Source organism: Mauremys reevesii, linkage group 27 (genome assembly GCF_016161935.1).
Source record: "Mauremys reevesii isolate NIE-2019 linkage group 27, ASM1616193v1, whole genome shotgun sequence".
NCBI classification, from domain to species: Eukaryota; Metazoa; Chordata; order Testudines; family Geoemydidae; genus Mauremys; species Mauremys reevesii.
This window is the reverse complement of record NC_052649.1, coordinates 7,327,662-7,355,043: the sequence shown is the minus strand read 5'-3', so window position 1 is coordinate 7,355,043 and position 27,382 is coordinate 7,327,662. Positions and strand designations below refer to the sequence as shown.

The 27,382-nt window shown below is 62.3% G+C and overlaps 1 protein-coding gene across 1 annotated transcript; it reads right to left on the bottom strand.

Annotated features, from left to right (window-relative positions):
- Positions 1-345: 345 nt before the first annotated feature.
- Positions 346-26,538, bottom strand: IGFBP4 (insulin like growth factor binding protein 4). Its single transcript, XM_039517019.1, has 4 exons — positions 26,014-26,538; positions 3,824-3,987; positions 3,086-3,220; positions 346-2,126 (listed from the first exon to the last, which is right to left on the bottom strand). Exons 1-4 carry the CDS (start codon positions 26,357-26,359, stop codon positions 1,992-1,994), a joined length of 780 nt encoding a protein of 259 aa, XP_039372953.1. The 5' UTR covers positions 26,360-26,538; the 3' UTR covers positions 346-1,991.
- Between the last annotated feature and the right edge of the window lie 844 nt (positions 26,539-27,382).

Sequence of the window (27,382 nt, the reverse complement as noted above, 5' to 3'; positions counted from 1 at the left end):
GCAACCCTAGACACAACACGCGTCCACCTGGCCATTAGAAGGGGCGGGAGAGCTCCGGGGCCAATCCCCACCACCCGCTGTCCATCTGCTCCCGCAGACCAGGGCTTTGCAGGGGAAACTTTGCCTTAGCTCTGAATAAGAAGGAAGGTCCCATTGTGGGGGGCGACCGCGTTCCTGGGCTGTGCTGAGAAATAAGCCTGCGACTCCCCCTGCCCCGTACGTTCTCATGGCTGAGCGCGGGGGCCTCGCTGCATGCGGTGGGGCCAGCTCCACTCAGCCCCAAACCAGGCGGCCGGCCTCAAAACACCGCAAGGCTGGCTTTAAAAACGGGAGATCTAAAAGCGATCGGTTTGGGTCTCGTTTTATTTGTCTTCTGGGTTTGCAGCCTTTCGGGTGCCCCTGGGTCACGCGTTCAGGCTGGTCCCTGCAGCCAGCAGGGCGAGAAATGTCCCACTTGGCAACGGCACGGAAGAGCTCTCCCCGAATCGCGTGACTGCAGGGACTCTGAGAGGCAGATCTTGTGGGGCTCACAGAAACGCTGGAGAGAGAGATCTTGTGTCCATTGCTACCTGCCTCCCTGAGACCTTCTCAGATGTCTCCTGCTCCCACCCACACATACGTCACTGACACAGAAACATGCTGCCCTGTGTGCCAACAGGCCATATCGATGCAATCTAGGATCCCAGGCACATTGCAACAAGGGGCCTCCCCTGGCTCGCCCCTCCAATCACCCACACAGGAGCTGTCTAGTGGACAGCCCATTAGTCCTCCTCTTGGGGAGAGCTGGGGCACCCTTCCTCCCTTGACAGGCAGGCTTGGCAGCAAGCCTCCCCCCTCCCCCGCTGTACTTACCTGACCTGCCAGGGTGGATCTGTTTGGGGGAACCAGCCCACTGCACGCGTCTCTTCCTGCCATTCAGAGTCCTCTGCGGGGTGGGGTTGGCAGGGCCTGGAGTTAACACCCCATTGAAATGAGCAGAGCAGGCCCCCCTCGCCGAGCTCTGGTTTCAGGCTCTCTGAAGACTCAGGAAGATCTCACTGCAGCCGTAAGGAGCACTCGGGTCATATCATTGCGCGTTTCTCTGCCATCACGAGGGCTAGCAACTCACGTCTTCTTTTGGCAAATGAGAGCGGAGATTCGGATGCAATGACATGGCTCCCAGTGTTGGGCCCTAGAGACGAGCAGGCGCGGGAGAAAGGGCATGGGACTGCAGGGAAATCCTAGCACACCTTATGGTGAAACCACATGACAAAAACAGGGGCAGAGGGGGGCAGGGCTGCAACTCCAACAGTCCTGCAGCCACCCTGAGCGGGGCCAGGACTAGGCCTCTTATATAAGGCCAATACTCGGCGGCAGCACTGAGGTGACCCTGGGGGCCTGTGTCTGTTGCTCTCTGTCATGGGACTTTGGCAAAGTGATCTCGACCGAGCCCCACCTTCCCTCCGGCCGCTGCAGTGCATCCCCGCGCCTGCCCCAGAGACAGCCCTCGGGCTGGCAAAGCCGCAGCTTCCCGGAGCCCCCGCTGGCCGGGGCGAGCGAGAGCAAAGCGGGGAGTTGGGGGAGGGGGTCACACCGGGAGGCTGGCCGGGGGCCGGGGCCGGGGCCGGGGCCGGAGAGGCTGGGGGTAACGTACCCCTGAGTGTGATGTCCCTAGAGTTACTCCTTGCTAGTGGTCATGTTGGCCTGGAGGCCTAACCCCACCCCCCTTTCAGCCAGGGCGCGCCCCCGTCCGTGCACAGAGCCCAGGGTAGAATTGCAATGTCCGAATCGAGGGGCGCATGGGCAGGGGGTGCAGGGCAGAGCGGCTCTGAGGTACAGGGGGCGCGACAGCAGTTCCGCGAGGGCATTAGCACATCTTGGCATCCCCCGAACCCAGCGAGGTTTGTTTGTGGTCATGTCCCCTTCCTTTCCACTCAGAAACAGCACCAATGGGTTGGCTCGGCCCCGGCCGGTCGCCAAGGAAATCTCCCTGTCCCCCGTTTACCACCGAGTCACTCTCGCACACCGTCCACAGACTGCTGGCAATCCAAGTCGCCCTTCAGCTCCGGGCTGCCCGACAGCTTGATGCCAGTTTTCCGGTCCACGCACCAACACTTCCCACGCTGCCCATCCAGGGCCGGGTGACACTGCGCATGGGACAGGAGGCTCTGGTTAGTCCCTGCTGCACCAGCAATGGGGCAGAGAGACACACACAGCTGGCAGAGAGACACGCCCAGCCCTGGGCTGGCAGAGGGACACGCCCGGCCCTGGGCTGGCAGAGAGACACGCCCAGCCCTGGGCTGGCAGAGAGACACGCCCGGCCCTGGGCTGGCAGAGAAACACGTCCGGCCCTGGGCGGCCAGAGAGACACGCCCGGCCCTGGGCTGGCAGAGAGGCACGTCCGGCCCTGGGCTGGCAGAGAGGCACGCCTGGCCCTGGGCTGGCAGAGAGACACGTCCGGCCCTGGGCGGCCAGAGAGACACGTCCGGCCCTGGGCTGGCAGAGAGGCACGCCCGGCCCTGGGCTGGCAGAGAGACACGCCCGGCCCTGGGCTGGCAGAGGGACACGCCCGGCCCTGGGCTGGCAGAGAGACACGTCCGGCCCTGGGCTGGCAGAGAGGCACGTCCGGCCCTGGGCTGGCAGAGAGACTCGTCCGGCCCTGGGCTGGCAGAGAGGCACGTCCGGCCCTGGGCTGGCAGAGGGACACGCCCGGCCCTGGGCTGGCAGAGAGACACGTCCGGCCCTGGGCTGGCAGAGAGACACGTCCGGCCCTGGGCTGGCAGAGGGACACGCCCGGCCCTGGGCTGGCAGAGAGACACGTCCGGCCCTGGGCTGGCAGAGAGACACGTCCGGCCCTGGGCTGGCAGAGGGACACGCCCGGCCCTGGGCTGGCAGAGAGACTCGTCCGGCCCTGGGCTGGCAGAGAGACTCGTCCGGCCCTGGGCTGGCAGAGAGGCACGTCCGGCCCTGGGCTGGCAGAGAGGCACGCCCGGCCCTGGGCTGGCTACAGCCGTAACTGTACAGGGGGTATGTGCCCCTCTCCACCTGTCCCTGTCCCCGACCCCCAGGCCGGGGCTCCTGCTGGCAATGGGGGTGCAGGCCGTACCTGTTTGGGGTGGAAGTTCCCGTTGCGATCGCAGTTCGGGATGGGGATGATGTACAAGTCCTCGTGGGTGCGGGTCTGGGATGCGGCCAGCCTCTCCAGTGCTCGGTGCAGCTCGCTCTGGCACGACCCCTGGCTCTGCACAGAAAGCATTGATCGGAGCCCAGCTCGGGCAGGATGCAGACCCCTCCCTCCTTCCGCCCAGACAGGCTAGAGTCCCCCTCCCCCATCAACTGCCAGATACCCGCCATGTGGCAGCCACTAATAATACCTGGCACCTTGAGCTTCCTCCCAAGGGTTCGCTGGGGGAGGGGATGGCTGCAAAACCCCCCCCCCGCCCCAGGCATGAGGGTACAATACCCCTGGGTGTTTGGAGAGCCCCACTCCCTGCTTTAGCCCCTGCAATGCCTGGGGACCAGGGGGGACGTTGCTCGTTTCCCCTTCGTCGGTGTCGGTGCACCGCCCACCCCCAGTGGGGAATTTCCCTTTCTGGGGCGCAGGGAGCGGTGAAGAGCGAGGACACTGGGTAACAGGACAGCGCACCCCTGGCAAACCAAAGCTACCCCATGCCGGCTGCTTGCACGAGAGACCCGCCCGCCCGCTGGGGCCTCGTCTGCAGGCCCGAACACCGGTCACTTGCTGGGCACTGAGAGGCACCAGGGCATTAGGGGTGAAGGGAGCTGATCACAGGCCCGGGCAGCAGCAGCCCCCAAGCCGCAGGGAGTGGAAGGGGCATCTCACTATCTGCCTCGTCTCCTCCCGATGATGCAAGTTCCCGTTGCTCCTCATCTTCACGCCGCTGTTCACCCGGTCGCGGGTTTTTGCCTGCTGCTTCAGGAGACATTTCCGGTCCTGGATGCTACATGGGCTGAAGCTGTTGTTGGGGTGGTCGATCTCCTCCTTATCTGTAAAATCGGAAGGTCAGGGAGAGAGGGGAGCAGTCAGCGGGGAGCAGCGTTTCGGGTGGGCTGGGGCAGGAGCCTTGCAGAGCGATATCCAGGAACTGTAGCCAGCGCAGCCCGGCCTGCTCCCCCTCCCTGCGTGGAGGTGCCGGGTAAGCTGCAGATGGCCCTGGTGCAAAGCCGCAGGGAGTTTGTTACAGGATTGACTCAGCCCGGGGCTCCGACGGGCACGTCAGATGCATTTAGCTAGCTAGGGCAGGGCTGCTGTTCACTCTCCCAGAATGCACCAGCCGTGCAGCATGGGAGACCAACGGCGCTGAGCTGCACCCAACGCAGTGCTGCAGGGCCATGGAACCGTCAGGGAAGCCTGGGCCAAGCCTAGTTCGGTGGAGCTTGCTCCGGTCTGCGGCCGTGTGCTGGTAGCTACTGGTGACCCCTGTGAAACGAAGCCTCAGGCCACCTACAGACACCCCCATTTGCACGTTGGTCCCACAGCTAGTTCCCACGCGACGGACGCCCCCCTCGAAAACCCCACCCCTGGGAAGTGCCCCAGGCTGGACGAGTCCTGGGGATCCAGCCAAGCACTGATGTACAGGGGTCACTTTAAGCAGGTGCTACTGTCACGGACGTCAGCGCCTGGCTGGACCAACCTTCCCACCTCCTGTCGGTGGCCGAGACGCGGCCAGAGTGGAAGATTGCTCCAGACAGCCTGGCGCGCTGCCTCCACCGGCTCACACGCAGTGTCAAAGCAGGACAGAATAACATGAGATTTTGACTCAGATCGTTACCTGGGGCTGTGGCTGGCGATTCCCTCTTCCCCCGGGGTGAGGGCCCACCACTAAAGCAAGCCCTAAACGGCGCAGTAACAGGGAAAGAGAAGCCGGCAATGTGAGCTGCTCTCCCGGCCGCCTACAGACACTAGAGCGGCGCTGGGCCGGCTCCTCAGTCACCAGCCAAAACGAGGGATTTGCCCAGTTCCACCAAACCACCATTTCTTGCCTAAATGTCACCCAGCTGCTTAATAAATCCAGAAACCTCGGTTGCTTTTCATGGCTCTTCAGGCATTTCCTCCTCACCTTTCTGACGAGTCTCACTGATCTGTATTAAATTCAGGCCAGGTGTGGACAGACGAAGGCTGAAGAGTCTAAACAGACAGAGAGGCAGGAGAAAGCCAGGCTCCTTCTCCCCATTTCATAGATGGGGAAACTGAGGCACAATGAGATTAAAGCCATACAGTGAAACAGCTGTAGAGCTGGGACTAGAACTGAGGTCTCTTGAGTTCCCATGCAGGGCCACAGCTCTCGATGGCACGTAGCCAGGGCGTGCCGGCCCGTCTGGCTGGGCGTGTCTCTGTCCCCCCATCACCGCGGTAGCCACACAACTCACAATCTTTATTTATCCCGGACGGCGGCTCGGTGCCCATATCCCCATTGTCACTGCAGCAGCCGCCGGAGCAATACGCAGAGCTGGGAACTGATACACCAGTGAGTGCCAGGCTAGTGCCCCGGGCACTGGACTTTCTTCCTCTCCGTAACTCTGAGGCCTCCTCCTCTTCCTTCTCCCAGCCATTGGCCCGGAGGGAAATTCACCAGGACGGCAGCAGCCACAGAGGGACGCAGGAAATGTCTTTTTCCCTCCTGCCCGGTTTTCGTTGTGGCCCCTGCGGGGCTTGGTGCCAGTGAGTTTGCTTGCATGCAAATCTTTCTAGTGCCGCTCGTCACCACTGGATTTTCCCAAGCTGCCCGTCATGGTGCCCAGCGGCTGCCCGGCCTGCCTCTCCAGAACAACCCCCCCACCCAGCTCAGGGGCACCCCCCCAGCGATCCCGGCTGCAGCCCCAAGAGACGGGTCCATAGGCAGCAGCCAGCTTTGGCCCCCAGCCCGGCTCCGAACTGGCCCACTGACCGCCCCCTTCTGGGCGAGTTCCCGGCTCCTCTCCTGTGCCCAGTTCGCTCCCTCCCCCTGGGACTCCAAAACGCTTTTGCTCCCGAGCCCTTTTCCAAATGGGCTGAATAAAAGTTTCCATCTGTTATGTAAAAGTTGGCCTCGGTCCCGGGAACGTACGTAGGATACAAACGGGTTCGCACATCAGCCCCTCTCCGGTTCAGTGTAACCTGCCCCTTCCCACCCGAGGACCCGATGTGTGGCCATGGGGCGGGGGGGGGGGCATTAGCTCTAGCGCCTGGCTTAAAAACGCCTTCTCCCCCAGTCTGCACCCCTCCTCCGGCTCCCCATACCTCCACCCCCACACCTCGTCGCCGGGCCCCTCTCACGTCCCGGCCCAGCAGCTTTTCAGCGTTGATTGTTGTGTTTAAATGACAACCGATGAAGACACAGTGCTTTACGGCCCGGCTGGTTACTGTAGGGTGGCGCATGCCGAGTGGTTTATTGCTGTAGGGCTGCACGCCGGGGCTGGTTTCCTTAGAGAGGAGGTGCTCAGGTATGCTAGGCTGTGTACCTTGGTTTGTTATTGTAGGGTCTCCTAGGACCCCTGCTGGGCTGTACTCATGGCTTTATTATGATTGGCTGGCTGATGACAGCCGAGCTGCACACGTTCAACTGGCCCCCGAAGAGGGGCTGTCCCAGTGACCCCACCCCCTGTCCTCCCACGCACCCTGCCCCTCCCTCCTGCCCTCCAGGGACGAGGACCCAGAGCCTGTGCTGGGGTCACCTGTGCGATATCCCGCAGCGGCGCCGACATCCTGCGCGTGGCCCCCGCCCCCCGCCCCCGCCCCGCTGCAGAGGGCTCGCGGGCCAGGCGATGCGGCCGCAGCTCCGGACCAGCGGCTCCCTTTGCTAACGGAGGCTGGGCCCGTGGCCAGGAAAGGCACGGCAGGCTCTGTGCATCCCCAGGACCCCTTCCCCACAGGCCGGCTGGGCCCCGGAGCTCTGGGACAGTCCCTCCGGCTGGCGCTACCCGGGACGGTAACCACAACAAACGCCTCCCCTCCCTGCCCCCCCCTTCTATTTATACCCGCTAGGCCCGAGCAGGCAGCAGGCCAAGGAGACAGCTGCACCTTCCGCACCTTCCTCTGGGTGCATCCAGCAAGATGGCCGGGGAGCCAAAGAGGGGTCCGCTCAGGGCCCCGTCTCATGGCATAACCCTCGCCCAGGGCGTCTCGGTGGGCCCAGACCCGCCAGCCCCAGCTGGGGGCAAGACCAGCAGGGCCGGAGCTCGAAGGGAGGCTGATCCCCGCGGGGAAAAGGGTTTCATGCCGGCACGTCCTGTCCCTGCATCCCTGGTCCGAATCCGGCTGGGCCGGATCTCGGGGCGCTTCCCCCTTGCCTAGGTAACCCCACTGACTAGTGGAGTCCCGCCTGCTGCCACCCTGCACTGAATGCTGGCACGGTCGGCGCATGCCATGCGGGCTGCGCTGGACGAGCTCGGCGGGAAGGCTTGTTGGTGGGCGCACGGCCTGGTCTGGCCCGAGATTGGCTGGAGCCCGGTGAAGGGGAGAGCGGTGCTACTGCTGCTAACGCTGAACGCTCACGCGGGGGCTGCTTCCCGAACCACAGATCATGGGTTCAAGTCCCAGGCAGGGACCAACTCCTAGGAGAAAAGACGCGCAGCCCAGAGCTCTTCCGCCAGGCTCCCAAATCCTGGAGAGCTGGAGGTTTTGAAACCCCCAAGTTTCCCCACATCAGGGGCCACCTCTGAAAAGTGAGGCCCGAAGGGCCATGAGACCCTCCGGCTGGGCTGCACTAACGAGGCAGGAGGTGGCAAATCGCCCACCTTCCCAGCCACGGGCGGCGTTCGGCGGCCCCAAGACCGTGCCCATCCATGCCAGGGCAGGTGCCTGGAGCGATGCTTCTGTGCCATTCGCACCCGGGATAAAACGAGGACACCAACCGGGGGCCTAACGGGCATCGTTACCCAGTAACGAGCTCCGGCCCCCTGCCTGCCTAGATGGCTCTCGGTGACGGGCTGATTCAGACTCCCCCCCTCCCCCGCTTGTTTCCCCTTTCGTTCTAGCACTTTATCCCCGCGGCATGGAAAGCTGGCGCCAGGCTCTGCCAGGCCCCGCAGATCAGCTCCTTTCCCTGGCCGAGTCTTTCGCTCTGGAAATGCACCGTGTCCAACAAGCTCAAGTTTCATTGTCTGAGCTCCAGCGGCACCGCCGGGCTGGCCGGCCGAGCGCTCGCACCCACGGCCTTGGGCTCGGGGGCTGCTGCTGCGCCCCGTGGGGCCCGCTGCTGGGGGCGCAGTGGGGCTGCCCTTCCCCACTGATGTCCTGCAGCGGCACGGAGGGCAAAGGGCAGCTCCGGTGCACCAACCAACCAGCCCACGCACTGGCCCCGAACTTTCATCCACACTTTTGGGAGGCTCACAAAAGTTCAGCTAAACTACCCCCCTCGCCAAGCTCAACCCCCCCCCCCACCCCCGCCCCCGGTTCCTTTCCAGTTTCACTCTGGCCTCTGCACCTTCCCTGCTCTGGGATTCCAGACACAGTGGAACCAGATCCACTAATGCTTCCCCTTAAAAATTACAGCCTGGCTGGTCAGTGTAGGACCTCCGGGGGCTTCCCCCCGGATCCCAGGAGTTCGGAGCCATCGCAGCACTGGCCGCCCCGGCTCAGGCAGGACACTGCAGCGTTCGAGGGGGTTCGGGGAAGAGGAATGAGAATCATCAGGGCCGGAAAAGACTCTCCTAGCAACGTGATTGAAAACATTGGGATCGTTTGCCTTAGGGAGGGCACAAGGCTGAGCAATAAGTCTAGAGAAGGGAGGTCGGGAGCGTCTGCTCTCCCGGTCTCACCGCACAGGAAGAAGGGACCGTCCGATGAACCGGAAAGGTCGGCCTTTCCAAACCAATGCAAGGAAATTCTTCCCAGACTGCATAATTAGACAGCGGAACTCATTGCCACAAGATGTTATTGAAGCCAAGATTTGACGAGGGACTAGACCCGTACCTAGCTAACGAGAGTGATCGTAGTAAATCCCGTAACAAGAGCTTTAGAAAGGCTATTAAACCTGCTCCGGGGTGTGTGCTCCTCTCTAACTACAGGGGTTAGAAACAGAGGCTGCTGACCACAGGTCTCTGGCACCTTCCTTTGACACACGTGGTACTGGCCAGATGGGATTCTGCACAGGACGGGCCTCAGGCCTGAGCCAGGGCAGCGAACACACGGGCCTATCAGATGGGATGGGAAGTTTAGATTCTCTTGTGCCGCTGTGCGTGATGGTGGACTGGCCTGTTCTAAGCCCCCCCGCCCCCACGGCTCAGACCCTCACTGAGCTCCAGCTGCAGGTTCTCAATTATCTCTGGATATTGCTTTGCATGTCTGCTTACAATGCACGCACACGGATACACGCGTGCACACACACACACGGATACACATGTGTGCACACACACACACATGCACAGGCCTATGGAAGCCAAGGCCATCAGAAGTCACTCGCCCTTGGGGGAAACACCCCTAAACCGTTTGCCATTCACTCAGCGTCCTCCAGACTCAGTGAACATCGGCTGGGGTGGGAGTCTGAGCTCAGCGCCGTTCCCACTGGCCCTCCCCACCTTCTTGCCAGACGACCCAGCCGGCAGCAGGGCAGCCCATCCTCTGGGCTCTGCCTCAGTCAGACACCCCGAAACCCCTCCCCGCACAGCTGCTTTGCCAAGGGGGCAGGCGCCGGCCCGGAGGTTTCTGCTCCTGTGAGACAGGACAGCATGTCCCAGCTGAGCGGGGCACATTGTGGGAAGCAGGATTTTCCCAGGATGCTCTCGGCTGTTCCCAGGGTGTTTTGTTTGAGATTCGTTAAGGAACTTGAGCCTTTCCCTGGGACTCCGGGGAAGGAGCTGGGCACAGAAGGCTGCAGCCAGGGCACGCCTTGGCAATGGGGTCGAGTCTGCAGACGTTCCCGCCCTCTGCACCCACCAGTCACTCACAGACACCGAAGGGGAAAGCAGGAAACGATTCTAGGAATACAAAAGTTAACCTCAAGCAGAGTCCAGTTCTGCAAGCCAGAGCGTCTGGGCGAAGCGCGGCTCCAGGGCTGCTGGGACCAGGCGCAGGCGGCTGGGAGTCGCTGTCATGGGACCAGCGCTGGTTAGCTCAGCATTTGGTAAAAGCTGCAGGTTCCTTTGATTTCAGGATCCTTAAAGCTCCATGTTTGGTTCAAACAACGTTTTTCCACTGCGTGTGCCCGGCATTTTCTTTTCTGTCTTTGCCGTGCAAACCTTTTCCACAGCCGCAGGGCCGAGCTGCCATGTCACGGGCGAGGTCTCCTGCTTGTTGTGGCCGCGGCATGGGCTCAGGCTGTCAGCAAAGGGGGACAGCACAGCTGCAGCCACATACGCTTTGAAGATGTGCCGGTGAAATAAGAAAGCGCACACACTACACGCACACAGACCCTCACACGCACACAGACACACACACACACACAGAGCGACACAACCTTACATGCACACCCATACACCCTCACACACACACATCCACACACACCCAACCTCACATGCACACACACACACCTCACACGCACACACACACCTCACCAACACACACACACACACACACACACACACACACACATCCTCACATGCACACACACACACACATCCACGTACACACAGACACATATCCCCTCTCTCGCTCTCTCACACACACACACACACACACACACACAAGATTTGCCTGGCTTTGGAACCCAGCTCCATGGAGGGTTCAAACTATTCCGAGGTGGATTTTATCCTGACTGATTTGGCCTATAACAGGGCTGGGACGGGCCCCTGTTCCCTCCTGGACATTGTTAGCCCAGTTTCGCAGAGCGGAAGGATACAGAAACCCACGCTGCTTGTAACAGGCTGTAGCACGGTCCATTTCCAAGTGCAGTTACAGCTTAAACTAATCAATAGTGCAGAGGAAGAAGCATTTGCCCAAAGAAACGTGGTGAAATGCTGGCGCTGCGCAATACGCTAGAAAGCCCCCTTGATTTTTAAGAAATGCAGCAGAACTGCAGTTTTCTCTCTCTGTTGCCTGGGACCTGTCACCCGAGTCAGATTTACAAGTCCAACTCCCCCAGGTCCTTTGGAAAATCCCCAGGCGGAAGTGGTAACATGAAATGGGGTAAGATTTGGTTTTAATCATAACACCAAATCTAACCTGCTCAGGGGGATTTTTGTACCAAACGCCTCGGTTTCAGCACAAGCAAACATGAGCTGTGCTGACTTACCTGAAAGCCCTTTATACACAGAGACGGTTCCTGGCACTAGCGGGTGAGAAATTCTGCTGATTTGCCAAACTCTAGCAGAGCTTTACAGGTAACTTGGCCCTGATCTCTGCCTAAGCCAGCCTGGTCACTGGAGCTGGCGGCGCTCAGTGCCTGGCCGCTCCCCGCGAAGGTTATCGCCTCCCGCCCTTCGCCAGAGCGGGCTGACTCCTCACCACCTGCCAAGACGCAAAGTACAAGGGGACACGAAACAGACCAGTCAAGCGGCAAACTGCAAATGCCCTTCCTGTGCTGTGACGCCCTCCCTCTGTGGCCTCCGCTGCAGGGGTCCAGCCAGCTCTGCACTTCACCCAGCCACGCTGGGAGGAGAGGTCTCAAGGCAAGGGCAAGCAACGACCTTGCTCGCCTCTTCGGAGGAGCCAGGGCTGGACGTTGGGGCAGGGGAGGAGAGAGAAGGGGAGCCAGCTTTCACTGCCCCAAGAGGAGGGGGTTCACCAGAGACGGGGGCACGTTGAGCTAAGAATGCCAGCGCCTCGTCTCCACCAGGGGGAACTGGCTTGATGTAAGAACCCTGGATTCAATGCTCCTCTGCGATGACAGGGTGGGTGCAGGGCCCAGGGGACACAGTGACAACGCAGAGGGATGGGGGGTGACTGAGCTGTGTGAGAACCCCGCCAGCATTGACACGGCCTGAGAGCAGCCAGGAGGGGTCACGTGCCACCGCCCGACTTCCTGCAGGCTCTGATCTGGCCTCCACGTTGGAGACTCAGGCCACAGACGTTGCTCACCCCGTGTGACTCCCTGCCTGTGCCTCACAAGGCTCGGGGGGCAGGGAGCTGCTTTCCCCGTGGAGGATCCTACAGGGAACTCTTTAAACCGCACCGCAGGGATGCCACCAGCTGCCGAGAGCACCTGGCTATTCCACCTGCTTCACCAGAGATGGGTGGGGTGGACCAGAGCTCTGAGTCTGTGGACGCTCTGCCCGAGGGAGAGAGCTGGATGCGAGGAGACAGTCTCTGCTACCCAGGCTATGCAACAATGTAAGGCACCATTTGCTCCAGGTCTGGAACCCACGGCCTTGGGAAGCCCTCTGCAGACACTAGTAAGCCACACAGCTGCCACCCCCAGCCCTCCCTGCTAGGAGTCAGTATCATTAACCCCTGTTACAGATGGGGAAACCAAGGCACTTAGCGGGGCAGTGGCTCCAGTCACTTGACCCCAAGGTCACAGAGGGTGTCAGGGCAGAGCCAGGTTTTAAACACAAGAACCTGCTGCCCTGAACTTCTAACAGAGGAACAAGCCGAAGCTAAAGGTGAAGGACCCTTTTCCCAGCAAATGTTGATTGATAGGAGTAAATCACGTGGACTGGAGGGAAGGTGGCTTCAGATCGTGGCCAAAGCTCTCAGGAGAGCGAGACACGGGGTTCCCGTCTATCTGCCCCACCTCTGCCGACAGCGGCTCTCCCACCCGAGCCTGGGCGGGAGCTACAGGCTGCATGCGTGCTGCTCCCGCTCCCCCACCCATCAGAGTGAATCCCAACAAAACCCGCTGGGCCGGCTGCAGGGGAGCAGCTGTTGCCCGTGGCTGGTCTTCTGTTTATTACGGTAGCCCCTCGAGGCCACGGCAAGGATCAGGGGCTCTGCTGTGCTAGGAGCTGCACGCAGAGCTGGGAGAACAGCTCCTGCCTGCAGAGCTGACAGTGCAGCCGGACAAGCCAAAGGGAAGACGCGAGCCCAGATTGGGGAAGGGACCAGTGCCCTGCCACAAGGCCAGTCTGTGGCAGGGCCCCGGGGGCGTGTGCTCACCAGCAGAGTCCTGCCCTAGGCCCAGGGAGGTATTTATGGCCCCTGCCAGGCACCCGGTCAACGTTCGCAGTGCGGACACTTCTCCGGTTTGATGTTTGTTGTTTGCTTTCCATGTAATCTGTCCTTTTCCAGGAAACTGCACAAGTCCTTGAAATGTGAAACGTGAACCCAAAGGTGGCAGCGGCCGGAGACCCTGTACCAGGGCGGCGCCGGTGCTGACGGGACGTGGCGAGGCTCCGTGCTGGCCGCTGATTGCCCCACGGCATGGCCATGCCACATGCTGTGAGCCGGCAGCCAGCCCTGCAGTGGTTGTCCCGGCTGGGAGCTCACGATGTGTGTGGGAGGGCGGGGTGGTATATGGGTCGCCTGCCGTGCCAGCTGGGGCACTCTCAGTGGTGGCGCAGGCGGATCTGAGGTCGCTGCCCCTTGCAAGACCCTGTCATTCCCGGGGAGAGGGATTTGGGGAGAAGCAGAGCGAAATGTTTTACCAAGGGACTTCAAGCCCCCTCTACCCCTCCAACCCCCTGCCCCCCCCCCCACACACACACACTGCTTAGAGGTGTTGAATCTAAATGGGCCCGAATAAAGTGATTCAAACAAAGCAAAGACCCTTTGGTCAGATCAGCTGAAACAGGAAGTGCTTTGAAGAGGCAAAGGATTCACCCCGTTTGGAGGCGCAGGCTCCAGAATCCAGCCTGAGGCTGCGACGCACACGATTGCTGGGAAATGCCCGGGCTGGTTTTCCTGGCTGCAGGTCAGGGTCCCAGGGCTGGGGGCAGGAGCTATTTGCTCCTGGGGTGACTTTTACAGGTTCCCGAGCAGGTCCACATACAATGGCCCCAAGCCTGTTGCTCTCACGCTGATCTCGGCGTTTTTGCATGCGCCGGGGTGGGACCTAGGAAGCTCTTCCCCGCTCCACCAAGCATATGGGGAAAATAAAGTGTCTTCCACCAACCTGGAGCCCCCCATTGACCAGCCCCATCCAGCATCCAGCCACCGCCCGGTTGGCACAGCAGCACCCGCCACACGGGAAGGTTTAAGGTCCCCACTAGTCAGTTTCAGTATCTCCAGGTCTGAGAACTTCTACGTGGCCTGGGGAGTTTCGCTGACACAAATCAGCCAACACCAGGCCTGAGTCCAGAGCTGGCCAAACTCTGTCCTCAAGGGCTGCAGGTCCCAGGCCGCACTGCTGCATTTCTGCTGGGACAGGAGCGCCCCCAGCCGCAGCTGAAGGAGGGCGCAGGGCACTTTCAGGAGGCTCTGGGCTTCGTCTCCAAGGGCTGCACTTTGATCTCTCCTTAGCTACTTTGGCCCAGCTCCCCTCCCATCTGGGCTCACGCTTGGAGAGCACCGGCCTGAGCTGGGCCATCTTCTCAGCCCTGCTTAGAAAGGACCTTCCCCCATTTCTTTCTCAGGCCAGGCCTGATGCAAACATCTCGTGTCGCTCCCCAGCATGGCTGCACTTGGCTGGCGGCCACTGGGAAATGGGAGAAAGGCCTTGACCTTTGACTGCTTAGGGGGCGGCTGGGCCAGGAAGGGGGCGGCAGAACAATGGGGCTAGAGCCAGTTTTGGTGCTGGCGGAGCGGCGAGGCTGAATGCGCCTGGGGGGGGCTAGTGGAGAGTTCACAATAACAAGCCGGCAGGCTGAGGTCTGTGCAGAAGGCAAACAGGAAAGGGATGTCCGCCTGGCCTGAAGGAATGCAGCCAGCGCTCTCCGCAAACAGCACTGCCACCTGCGGGGGCCTCAGCCAGGGCGCCCCCCCCCCCACCCGGCTGCAGGGGAGTGCATCTCGCAGCACTCAGCCTGAAGACACTGGGGCCCGTGGGTGCATTTGGGGCCTGGCTACTTAGCCCCAGGTCGCCCTCGACTCAGCATGGAGGTGAAATCCAGGGCTCAGGCCCAGGGGATACATCCAGATGAGTGGCTCTGGATTCACACCGCCAGGCCTGGGGTCAGCACCAGATGCAGGCCCAGTGCACGTCCCACCGCTGGCTCCAGTCAACCTTGCAACAGGTCCAGGTCTGTGCACAGAGCAAGGCAAACCCACCGTGCGTCCTGCCAGCCCCTCTGCTGGGCTTTGCATGGGACGCAGGCTGCCTGCTCCCTCGCCCGACTCCTCCTCGAACCAGGCAGACTCGGCCTCAGCAATGGGCTGCAGCTGCGCCGATTCCGGGGTGCCGGTGTACCAGACGGGCGGTGACTGTCCCCCTGTGGAAGGCACAGAGGAGACCCCCCGCTGGAGTCCCGTTCTGGGCACCGCACTTGGGGAAAGATGGGCACAAATGGGAGCGGGACTTGGTGACTTCTCAGGATCCCTTCCAGCCCCACTTTTCTCTGACTCCATGGAGGGGCCACTTGCCATGGTAACCCGGCACCATGCAAAAGATTCCCAAGGTGCAGCAGCCCCCCGCCCCCCGCCCCGGCCCGGCTGTGGCTTGAGCGTTGGCCTTTCTGTTCCCCCTCGGAGGGAGGCGGGAAGAGCTGCGTTGGGAAGGGGAGGCAGCAGAGCGCAGCGTGACCCAGAAGACGGAAAAGCCGAGGGAAGAAGGAACGAGGCCGGGCAGAGCCAAGAATCAGCTGGATTCCTGGAGCAGAATCTGCCACAATGAGAAATCGCTTGGAGTTTACTAGCTTGTTTTGTCTAAGTCATGTATTGGGACTGGTCCCTCATATCTTTATTAGCCACCCAGCCGGTACATGACGCTGCAGCGAGCGTGCGGGGAGCCCGTGGCCTCTGGCCAGCTCACCAGCAGAAGTGCACCAGCCCTGCGACAGGCTGACAAGTTTGCAGAGCCCTCGAAATGGCCGCGGGCTTAGCCCGAGAACGATACCAGCCCCATCGCCCTGCACGTGCAAATCCCTCCAACCATCCCCTCACACGCCAGCGGTGGTGAGAGCTGCCTGCCAACCCCCCCACACACACACACCCGGCCCCACCAACGTGCCCTGTCCGGCGGAAGAGGGAACTCCGGGGCTCATTCGGCTGTGGGGACTGCCTAGCTGCCGTTAGCCCACTCCTGGGTTCATGCACCCGTGGGTGCAGCCCTGGGAGATGTGCGGGGGGGATGTGCCTCCTCTGCTAGGTTGGCACAAAATATTGGGCCTACATAAACTGTGGGTTTCGAGCCATCCTGGAGAGGTCCAGCTGCTGCAGCTCCATGGGCCGTGCTGCCGCCATTGGTTAACGGATGGGATAGTCAAGGTCACCCTGACGGTTCAGCACAAGAGCAGGTGCTTTGAAGCTGGACATAAATAGCTGCAGCTTTCGGCAATGCAGCAAGTGCCTCCTGCTCGTACGCACCTGCAACCGGTGCCGGGCCCGAGAGGGAACAGCAGCTCCAGGCCCAGCCCACGCCAGACCTGGGGCTGATTCAGTGCGGAGCTGGGTGCGGACACACCAGCTCTCGCCCAGTCCGCTGGGTCCTGACCCACCCGCCCACTCGGCTCCGGAGAAGGGTCAGTGTGGGAGGACGGTTGTATTAGCTGGAGGGCCAGGATCACAGCTGAGACCGGCTGGGCCCGGCTCCTCCCAGCAGAGGGCCCATGAAATTCACATTTCCCGTCCCCTGTGGGTGCCCCTAGAAGGCAAGATCCCCCCTTACTCCTGCTGCCTCCCCCGCCCCACCTTTTCCTTGCAGTCCCACAGCACGGAGCAGCTCCCCTCCAGCCCTGCTGCCCCCCAACACCAGGGACCAGTGATGCGCTGGGGACGGGTCCTTCTGCTCCTCTGCGGCCGGCCCCTCCCAGCCAAGCACTTTCCCGCGGGGGCCTTTGCTCTTTGTGCTCTTGGCCTTCCCGGCAGAACTTGTTTGGCTTTTGGTTCCTTGTCACAGGCTGGGGTTGGGGGGGTCGTGCTGAGACGCCTGGTCCCAGCGACTCGAAGCCCAGCGCAGCCCCAGGGAGGGACTCGCCCCCAGCGTGAACCTGTTGGGAGACTCCCATGACTCTGTAGGCCGGGGTGCAGCCAGGGAGCAGACTGGGGGGGCCGGGCCAGGGCTGAGGCAGGGGGGGAATGAAACCCCCCCAGTTAACCCCTGCCCTGCTCCTGTCTCACGTTCTCTGTCCTTAACCCCTTCCTGGCCAGGACCCGTGGGCGCCCCCTGCACTGGGCGCGATCACAGCCTGGGTAGCACTGCGGCCCTGCCAGCGGCCTGCAGCCCCGAGCACTGGGTCATGCCGAGGAAGGAAGAAAGCCCCCTGCTGAATCACCCACACTGTCTCCAAGCCAGGGAAGTGTGTGTGTGTGTGTGGCTGGGGGGGTGCAATATACACCCACAAACACAGCCAAGGCTATAGAGTGTGTGTGTACGTCCCCGCTCTGGAGCATTAGTCCCAATACCAGCCCCCCAACCCGCCCCTGCCCCACTGCACAGTTCTGGTCCCCCTGCCCCAGAGCAAAGGCCCGGCTGTCTCTGGGTTTCACCTGCTTCTTCGCCCGGTGGCTGCGAATGCAGGGCAAGTGGGAGGGAGGCGGGGGGGGGTGCGGAGATGAGACCAATAGGGCCAGGTTTGGGGAGCAGGCTCCGAGTACCGTGCATGAGAGCCCAGCCCCCCAGCCGAAAGAGGCGCGGGCCGGAGCCTAGCACCCAGGGTAACCGACTGCGGGTGGTCCTGGCACCGACACGCCCTTTCTGGCTGCTGAGCCACTCTTGCTTGGCAGGGGCCGGCCTGGGGAAGGCAGCACGGCCTGGAGCAGGGCTGGGTCAGGTGTGGCGGGGGGAGCGGGTCAGGCAGGAGACGAAAGGAAGAGCCCAGGGCTGGAGCTGGCTGCAGGGTGCTGGAGGGGGGACCCAGGGCTGCTTCCTCGTCTGTTTGTTATTGGAAGCTCTGCAGGGAGGGAACCCGCTTCCTCTCCTGGCTGGAGCCTGTGCCAGCCACGCCATGGCACAGCGCAGCGTGAATGAGCCCCAGCAAGGGGGGGCGGCACCTGCATGGCTAGATGCTCATCTGCATACCTGGATGTGCACCTGCGTGTGCACGGCCCCTCTCCCGTGTCTGCACTCAGGACACCCCGTCTCCCGGGGCGTGACGCCCACCTGGATGCTGCAGGCCAGGCCAGCTGAGTCTGAAAGCCCTGCGGGAGGAGGTGTGGGGGCTGGGCCCTGGAGAAACAGAGAGGGCTGTCTGGTCTGTCTGCCTCGCCCGTCCCTGCCACCCCACCAGAGGGCACAGACTGGATTCACACACCCCCTGCCAGACCTCCTGCCAAGCTGCTCCTCCCTGGGGCCTGAGGCACAGACGGCAGCACAATTTGGGGTGGGCGTGGCAGTGGCCGAGTTACCTGTGCTGCTACCAGGGTGACGAGTGTGATGGAAAACCACAGCCAGGGACAGATCCACCTGGAGCCAGAGGCAGCCAGAGGGAGGGAGCCCGCAAATGCACGAAATACCCTGGGAAGCGCTGCTCTGTTTTCTGATGCTGGTTGAGCTGGGTTTTCCGTTCCCATAACCCTGCTGGCTCTCTCCTCCTCCCTGGAAAGGCAGAGCGTCTCCCTGCAATCATGTGTCGGCGCTGCTAAGCCTGGTGACAAACGGGGCCCAGAATTACATTGCTCTAGAGCAGAGAGACGCCATTAGCCCCCAGGCGCGGCGGATCCTGCTTCGCCCGCTCGAGACTCCAGAAAGGCTCGGGGAGCTGCGGGTCGGTGCCAGGCAACGCTGGGTAACGGCTGCTCCCTGCACCATCGCCAGCTACAACATAAGGATTCTAGAACAAGCTGGGAAGTGAGCCGTTACCCCACCACCCCTCCTCTCAGCAGCCACCGCCCCTGGCAGCGGGGACAGACGGTCGCATCACCCCCGGGCCAGCCCCATTTTCCTGAAGCCCCGGTACTCGGGAACCAGCCCGGCGTTTCCGCCGCTCCCTGGGCCCGGCGGAGGAAAGGGCCCCTCGGCTGGACACACAGGCCAAGTCGACCCTGGGGATCAAAGGAAAGAAATCGCCTGATGGCTCCCCAAAGCGCATCCGACGGGACTAGCGCAAAGCCAGCACAGAACAATTGTGCCAGAGCCTCGGCTGCTGGAGAGCTTCAGATTTCAGACTTGGGATGCCCCTGCTGCGAGAAGAGCAGGAAGCAGGATCCACGCTGCACGTCCCCGGCAGAAACGACCAGACCAAGCTGGGCTGGTCCCATGCCCTTGGTCAGGCTCACCCAGCTGGCTGCTATCTCCATTCTGCCTCGCTGCTATTTTTAGCCTGTCCCATAAACAAACTTAAAACCAGCCGCACATGGCCCGTCGCCAGCATGATCCCGGCTCCCCCGCCACGGCTCTGCCAGCATGGAGACAAGCTAGATTTAAATTAAAGCAGCTGGAAAAACTGAAAGACACAGCGGGGAGCAAGGTGCCATGGGAACCACGTGCAGATCAGGCGGCTACCAAGGGGCTGGCATGGTCACTGGTGCCCACATGGCCGTGTGGAGCGGGGGGAAGAGGTTCCATCCCCCGCCATGCCCATAGCAGCCACACAAGATATATGGAGCTCCCACAGGGTCAGATTTCCCCCAACAGATTTATCCAGCACTAAATCATTACTAACTAGTGGCCAAGTGTTTGGGGGGGGCACCTCCTTTGCCGTTTCCTGAATGCCACACACACGCTCAAGAGCAGCAACTGCTGCTGGATGCTACGAGACAGAAACCGACAGAATTAGACAGTGGAACTCATTGCCACAGGAAGTCGCAGGGGCCAAGAATTTTGCACGATTCAAGAAGGAGCTAGACATCTGGATAACAAGAACACCCAGACGTCTCTTTAATGACAACCCATTTGGGAGGAGAGATTTAGCTTCCTACTGCAAGGTTTAAACTTCTCTCTAACTATTAGAGATCAGGATGAGAGCTAACGTGGCAGAAGTAGATTATCCCACCTATGCTGACCATGGGGTTCTGACACCTTCCTCTGAGACATCTGGTGCTGCCCACTGGCAGAGAGATGGGACACTGCATTGGACGGAGCTCGGATCTGGCGCAGTCCGGCAGTTCCTGTGCTCTGACAAACCAAACGTTCTTTGGCTCCATACGGACTTTGCACCGTTAGCTTAATGCAGCCGTGTTGCAAACTCTCAGGCTTATGGCAAGTGTCATGATATTCCCAGCTCCTGGAGCCCTGTGATCAGGGGAGAATCTTGGCTGTCGTTAAAGACACCCAGTAAGTTGCTAGCTCTTGTGACAGTGGAGAAAAGATTAAAGCCACTAACCCTAAAGGCTCACAACCCAGACAGCAAATAAAAGAACCCGACTTTTATTTATTTATGTTTCAATGTCATGATTTCTGGAGCCTGCCTGGTAATTGGGGGTGGCAGCAGAAATAGGGTTAATTACCTGCACTTCCTGAGAATGGCCCAGGAGTCCCTGGGGTGCCATGGCCTGGCCTTGCAGCAGGGTTTAATCATTCTCATGCTGGCAGCTGAGCAAACCCAGCCAGGGGCTGCTTTTGGAGAAGCCCCGGCTGTTGGTTGAAAGAAGCCAAATTTGGAGATTGTAGCTGCCTGGTGCATCTTTTCAAATCCAAACCTGACTGGATTTTTGTTTCCCAAGTGCCTCCAGTGCAGACAGGGATCCTTCTCCATCACCAAATTAAGCCAATCCAGGAACCTAAACACACATCCCATGTGCCCACCCCAGGCCATGGCCCTGCCCCCAAGTTGTCACCCTTCTCCTTTCTGGAGAGGCAACCAAGTTTCTGAGTTAAGATGAATGGGATCACACTCCTTTGAGCTCTTGTTCCAGGCTCTCTGCAAACTCAGGCAGACACCAGTTATGCTCTGGTCATATTTTCAAGCTTTTCTTTCATCCATGAGAGCCAGGAGCATTTGTTTTTCATTTGCTTTTTAAAAGCTGATATTCCAATCTCAGGATATAAGTCGAGAAGCCAGGGCCCATAGGCCTGTTGCGCCTCTCTTAATCCAGTTCCGCTCCTCCCCAGAAGAGTTTGCAATGTCGTTTTCATGGGATGAAACAGTGAACTTGTGGGGTTCCCAGGAACACGGAACCCTGCAGCCAGCTGATTCCTCTTGGTTTCCCTTCCTCTTTGCCCCAGTTCCAGCCAGGCTCCCGTCGGGGTCCGGGTGGGTGGGCATATGTTCTCCCAGCCCATCCCGCGTTCCCAGGGCTCTGCTGGGCAGGCACACACCCGCCTGGCTACATCTCTGTATTTGTTTTGCTGGGAGCCACCTGGTTATCAGCCACCAATCTCGTCCGCAAACACAGCCCCGAGAGCGGGAGGACAATCGCTAGCCAGGCCCAGCCTCATCACGTGGCACCCGTGCACAGCACCCTCCTGCCCCGCTGACCCCTGGGGCCTTCCGGAGGGAGTCTAGGGGGGCCAGTGAGCTCCCCCTGGGGCAGCCCAAGTGGAAGTACCGGTCAAAGCAGGTGTCCCATTGGCTTTTCTCCCCCTTCCCAGGCTGGGCTGAGCGATGCCACCAGGGAGATGAACCACCCCCTTGGGGAGCTGTGTCTGGCTTCCCTTTCCCGGGCCCGAACCCCCAACTCAGGGGCCTGGATCCTGAAGTGCAGCAAAGCTCAGGGGAGTCGGGAGCCGAGGGGGAGGGGAGCGTGGGTGCATTTCCTTCCTTGCCCACTGGCTGGCGCTCAGCCGCCCAGCTGCAAGAGCTGCCCCCACCAACACCGCTCCATTGACAGCCGGGGGGACGCTACCGTGGGGCAGGGCTGGGGGCTCCCTCAGCCCCACTGGCGAGCTGTCAAGCCCTGGGCAGGCAGCCGGGTTTCCCATCCCAGACTCAGAACGGCAGGGCCCCCTCGGCGCATCAGGGCGGGGACAGGGCAGCGGAGGAGCCGTCGGCTCCCCTAGCAAGGGGTGCGGCTCCAGCGGGGGCCGGCCCGTCACACCGCAAGCCCTGTGGTCAAGGGCAAAGATTGCCAGGCCTGGGCTACAATCTCAAGCGCAATCCACTCCCCCCCCCCCCCCCGCCAGGGATTTCAGGGGAAAAACCTGTTCCTGGGATGCACAATTCCTGGTACGAGGGACCTGTGTTTACTGTCCTAGCTACACATTAACGGCTCCCCGGTCACGTCTGCAGCGGCTCAGCGGGACGCTCTTCAGGGCCAGGCTGAGCGCTTCAACCTCCCTCGCCACGGCCCTCAATTTCCCTGAACCCACCCAGTCCACCCGTCTCCCCAGCCACCCGCCATCCCCCTTCCGGGGTGCCACCAGCTGCAGCATCAACGGGGGGCTGTGCCCCTGGGATCTCAGCCGGGCGGTGCCGACACCTGCTATTGACTACGGCTTGTGTTTTCAGAGGGGCGTGGGCTGCTCAGTTCTCACGGAAAGTCCAGGGGTCCCCGGTGCAGGCAGGGAACGTCACCGAATTCCCAGAGACCCCCCGGCAATAAAGCACAGGGGGAGTAACGTACGCTCATCTCATCCAGCTCCAACAGCACCAGCTCCCTGCCACGTAACAACCTTCCTTCCGCCCACCCCCTTGTTCCTGCTGCACGTGCTGCCCCGGCGCCCGCCCTGTGGCTGGCTCATCTAGTCCCACAACATTGGCTCACGCTCGGGACTCCCCCATTGGTCTGGCTGTTCCCAGCTGGTTTCTCTTTCTGGAGCTTGTCAGCTCTGTGGCCTGTGCTTGTACAGCTCCTAGCGCAGAGGGGTTGTGGTCTGTGCCTAGGGCTCATAGGCACGGCAGTAATACGGATAATGAATAACAACCACGCTTGCTGTCGGTACTGGACATGTGACACACAGGTGAGCAGTTCTTACTCTAGCCAGTAGAGGCCACTGGTGACACAAGCCCAGTCTAGCGCCTGCTACACCCATTTTACAGGTTGGGACTTGGGGCACGGGGAGGTTCAGGAACTTGCTACAGTTCATCCCAGTCAGTAACAGAACCTAAGAGCCTCTCTACTGCCCCCCAGCCCTGAGCTCTACCCAATGGGCAGGGCTGCCACCTCTGAGGCACACAAAACCCAGCCAGTCTGTGGGCAGGTCCAGATTCCAGGCGGGGCCAGTTTGAGGGCGGGTCCAGGAAGGGTCTCAGCTCTCAGAAAGTTACACGGGACGTGGAGGAATTCGGAGGTGGGATGAGGGCACTGTTTCCCCATTGGCTGGCATCCATCCTGGCACCCATGCCGCATGCATGTGGCCAGGTGGCCACAGCACACTCCCAGCCATGACGGGCACGGCCAGTAGTTAAGATCGCTGCGCACATGGCCACACGTGGGCACAGCAAATGGCTTCAGAGCGGCGACCAGCAGGGCACTAGAAAAGCTGGCCAGGTGGCCACCTACCAGTGGCCCAGGCTGCCTCGGAGATGCCTACCAGAGGGTGTGAGCTCACTGGGAGAGAGGAGGGAAGCTGGCGGCAAAGGCAATATGACCGGGAGAAGGTTGGGCTTAGAGGAGGGCAGCGGAAGGATCCCAACTGTCCCGTGACCTGCACTGTGCTGATGGGGCCTCCCTGAGCCCAGGCGGGTCTGGCTTTGGCGTGCTCCCCGGGGAGCTCTCCATGCCCAGACTCATCCGGAGACCCGCAGAGCTGGCTGGAGATCCCAGGTCCCACGTCCTGGCCTCTCCCCCCGGCCAGGGCCTGCGATGCTGGAGGAGACAGGGGACAGCGCAAGGCTGTTTCCTAAAGGCTCGGGGCGGGGGGGGGGGATTCTGAATTATGCAGGGCAAAGCCTGGCCCCAGCGCGGGGGCTGGACAGAGGACAACAGCTGAACACGCCGGCGGCCCTGCAGGCTTCCTAGCAGCCATCACGCCGGCGTCCCTGCACCCGACTCCCACCCTCCAGCAGCCAGGCAGGGCAGAGCCATGGGCTCGCTGGGCAGGGAGTGCCCGGCCCCATGGTGTCGGAGGAGGAGCGGGGGCTGGAACAGGCAGGGCAGAGGCCAGGGGCTCGCTGGGCAGGGAGTGCCCGGCCCCATGGTGTCGGAGGAGGAGCGGGGGCTGGAACAGGCAGGGCAGAGGCCAGGGGCTCGCTGGGCAGGGAGTGCCCGGCCCCATGGTGTCGGAGGAGGAGCGGGGGCTGGAACAGGCAGGGCAGCGTCGCAGGGAAGAGCTGGCGTTGGAGTCCAGTTCGCCAGTGGGACAAGTGTCAAGGGAGGGATTTTCCAAAGATGCGTAAGAGGGTTTGGTGCCTGGGTGCAATGGGAACTGGGCACCTGCCGAGCTCCCGCGGGTCCCTTCAGGAAATCCGCCCAAGGCCGCATGCAGCAGGGTCAGGCCTGGGGATCGTTCCCAGCCCAGCCTCCAGTAGGACGCCCCAAGGCACCACTGCCCCCACACAGCCGGCCCCCCGAGGGACCCCGGTGTCCCCAGCCCAAGTCCACTGGAGCGGAAGAGAGAGGGGACAGTACAGGAGGGGGAGGAGGCAGCAGAGACGGAATGGCTGGAGGAGCAGCCTGTGGACGGACGGACGGGTGGACGGACGGACGGGTGGATGGATGGACAGACGGGTGGATGGATGGATGGATGGATGGATGGATGGACACACGGGTGGATGGACAGACGGACGAATGGACAGGTGGATGGACAGACGGGTGGACGGGTGGATGGGTGGATGGACAGACGGGTGGACGGATGGACAGACGGATGGACAGACGGGTGGGTGGGTGGATGGACAGACGGGTGGGTGGATGGACGGACGGGTGGACGGCCGGATGGGTGGGTGGATGGACAGACGGGTGGATGGATGGACAGATGGCCGGATGGGTGGGTGGATGGACGGACGGGTGGGTGGATGGACAGACGGCCAGCCGGATGGGTGGGTGGATGCCCGATATTCCTATTCCACTCGCCCCGGGTGCCACCCTGCGGCTCTCCCTAGCCCGAGCTGCCGGGGTCCGTCTTTCATTCCCAGGCTCTCGGCTGGGGTGGGGACCAGGTGTCAGCCCCTCCCTGACTCCCAGCCCCAGGGCCAAGGCCAGAGCCTGGTTCCAGAGGGCAGCCTGTGCCCGGAGGCTCTTTCCGCCCGAGCTGCTGGGTGGTGCTGGGTGGCCCAGCAGAGGAAGGGGGCACGGGGGTGGGGGGCGCCAGGGAACCGGAGGAGGGAGCGTGTCCCTCTGAGCAAGGGGAACGAACTCACTGGGCTCCTCTGCTCCGTAACCCCCAGCCGGCCTGGGGAGGGGGGTATGAGGACACGGGGTGCCCCGAGGAACAGGGGCTCGGCCTGCTGCATGACACAGCCCCCGTCTCCTCCCCCCCCCCCGTGTGTCGCTGGGGGCGGAGGCGGAGTCTGAGGGGCCAGGGCGGGGCCAGAGGATGCAAATCCGACCCTGTGGCGATGGCTGGGGAAAGCTACGGCAGCCTGGGGCTGTCCCGTTCCTGGAGCGCCCCCGGCTCAGGGCACAGGGCTGGCCCAGAGGCCTGCAGCCCCCACGGCCCGTAGCCCAGGCTGCACTCGGCCGGTGCTGGGCCAGTTAATTCGCTCCGCCTCTTGGCCGGACTCCGGGCACCGTGGGGAGGGCGAGGACGGGCGAGGGAATCGGTGGGTTTCCTCACCTGGCAAGGAACCCGCCACGGCTGGCACTGGGGGAACGCAGGCACCTGGCATGGGCTGGACAAGCTGGACATTAGGTGCCGGGATCCTCATGCCGGTTGCTGCTGGGAACCAGCCCAGCTCTGTCCCCCGGGAGGGCGCAGGGGGTCTGCCGGCTCCTCTACTGCAGCAGCCGGGCTCCTCTGAGTCCCCCTTTGTGCCCAGCGTACCCAGAGACCTGCCCCCTCCTGAGCACCGGCCACTGGCATTAACCCCTTCCCTCCCAACCATCCGGCTCTGCCTTTCAGCTGAGTCCAGCCATCAGCATCTTCCCACAAGGGCCCCGTCCGGCTGCCATGCCCCCGTCGCTGGCGCAGTTGGGGGGCACCTCTGCACCGGTGGGTGTTAAAGGACCAGCCGTAGGTACATCTCCCCTTGCCGCAGCACCCCTGGGCAGCAATGCCAGAGAGCGGGTTCCTGCCACGGCGATGCCCAGGCGCAGACCAGCCGACCCCTCCCCTCCCACCCATACCTGCCCCTCGTGCCAGCCTGCAGGGCTCTGACCCGTCGGGGGCTCCCTTCCCATGCCCCCCCCCGCAGGCCCAGCCCCCTTACCTGCCGGCTGGAGACTCTCCTGCAGGGCCTCGATCTCAGCCAGGTCCGTGCAGACGCCCTGTCCGTGCATCAGCGTGTGCAGGGGTTTCTCCACCCCGCGGGGCGGGTAGCAGCGCAGCCCGGAGCCGCAGCGCGCAGTGTAAACCCCGCAGGGCGCCCCCTTGCTCAGGGCGCAGGTGGCGCAGCACCCGCAGCCCGGCTCTCGCACCAGCTCCTCGCAGCCCACCGGCGCCTTGCAGCGGCTCAGCTTCTCCTCCGAGCAGGGCGGGCAGTGGATGGCTTCGTCGCTGACACACAGGCCCATGGTGGCCAGCAGCAGCACCGCGGAGAGGCCGCCTGAGGGCATGGCGGGCGGGCGTACGGACTGGGCACTATGGCGAATAACGGACCAGCCAGCCCAGGCAGCGGGGAGGGGAGCACGCAGGCCAAGGAAGGCAGCAGGGTCCCAGCTGGGTGGCCCCCCTGGATGCGCAGAGAGGAGAGGGCTTCACAGCCCACCCTCAGCCCTGCCAGCAGCCATCCAGACTCCGCACTGCCTGTGCGAGCCGAGAGCCTCTGGACTTTATACCGGCCCCTGGCCACTCCCCCGGCTCCCCGCCTGCCGGAGCTGTCACCAGGCCGGTCCCTCCCCGCCGGGCCAGCCCAGTGCCGGGCAGAGAACACACCAGGCTGGAAGCAGCCCAGAGACAGCGGCAAGGGGCTGCTCTGAGCCCCCGGGGAGGGGCAGGGAGGGGCCTAGGCTCCAGAGAGAAGCTGCAGCTCTGATCCCCAGCTCCTGCCATTCCCAGCCTGAGCTTCCCACCCCCAGCTCTGCCGGTGCCCCTCACTCCCGACTTGCAGCCCCTGCTAGCCCAGCCCTGGGCTCCCCCCAGCTCTGCCGGTGCCCCTCACTCCTGACCCACAGCCCCTGCTAGCCCAGCCCTGGGCTCCCCCCTCACAGCTCTGCCGGTGCCCCTCACTCCCGACCCACAGCCCCCTGCTATCAGCCCTGAGCTCCCCCCAGCTCTGCCAGGGCCCCTCACTCCTGACTGACAGCCTCCCCCTGCCCCCACTCTACAAGCAGAGTCAGGAATCGGGAGGGGTTTTGCAAAGTGTCAGGTGACTCAGTAAAACCCTGAGCTCCACCAGTGTCACTTTGCCTGTGACCAGAGCAGGGACCTGCTCTCCGGGGCCCAGAGGCGAGTCACTGCCTGCTGTGCCCCCAGACACATGCACACACCCCGCTCCCCGCTCTGCTTACCCCTGGCCACGGAGCCACGGCTCACTCCCAGGCGGAGCTTCGAATCCAGGCGCTCAGGCTGGAGACTAGCTCCCATAACCCAGCCCAGGATAACTATATATCGTTACGGCAGGGGTCACCAGGTGACGC

What these genes read in the sequence shown, in the direction of transcription:
- IGFBP4 (XM_039517019.1), bottom strand. Translation starts at nt 26,359, where the DNA reads ATGCCCTCAGGCGGCCTCTCCGCGGTGCTGCTGCTGGCCACCATGGGC. An exon ending in GGAGAGTCTCCAGCCGGCAG is followed by an intron (nt 3,988 to 26,013) that starts GTAAGGGGGCTG and finishes CCGATTTTACAG; the next exon opens with ATAAGGAGGAGATCGACCAC. An exon ending in GGGAGGAGACGAGGCAGATA is followed by an intron (nt 3,221 to 3,823) that starts GTGAGATGCCCC and finishes CTTTCTGTGCAG; the next exon opens with AGCCAGGGGTCGTGCCAGAG.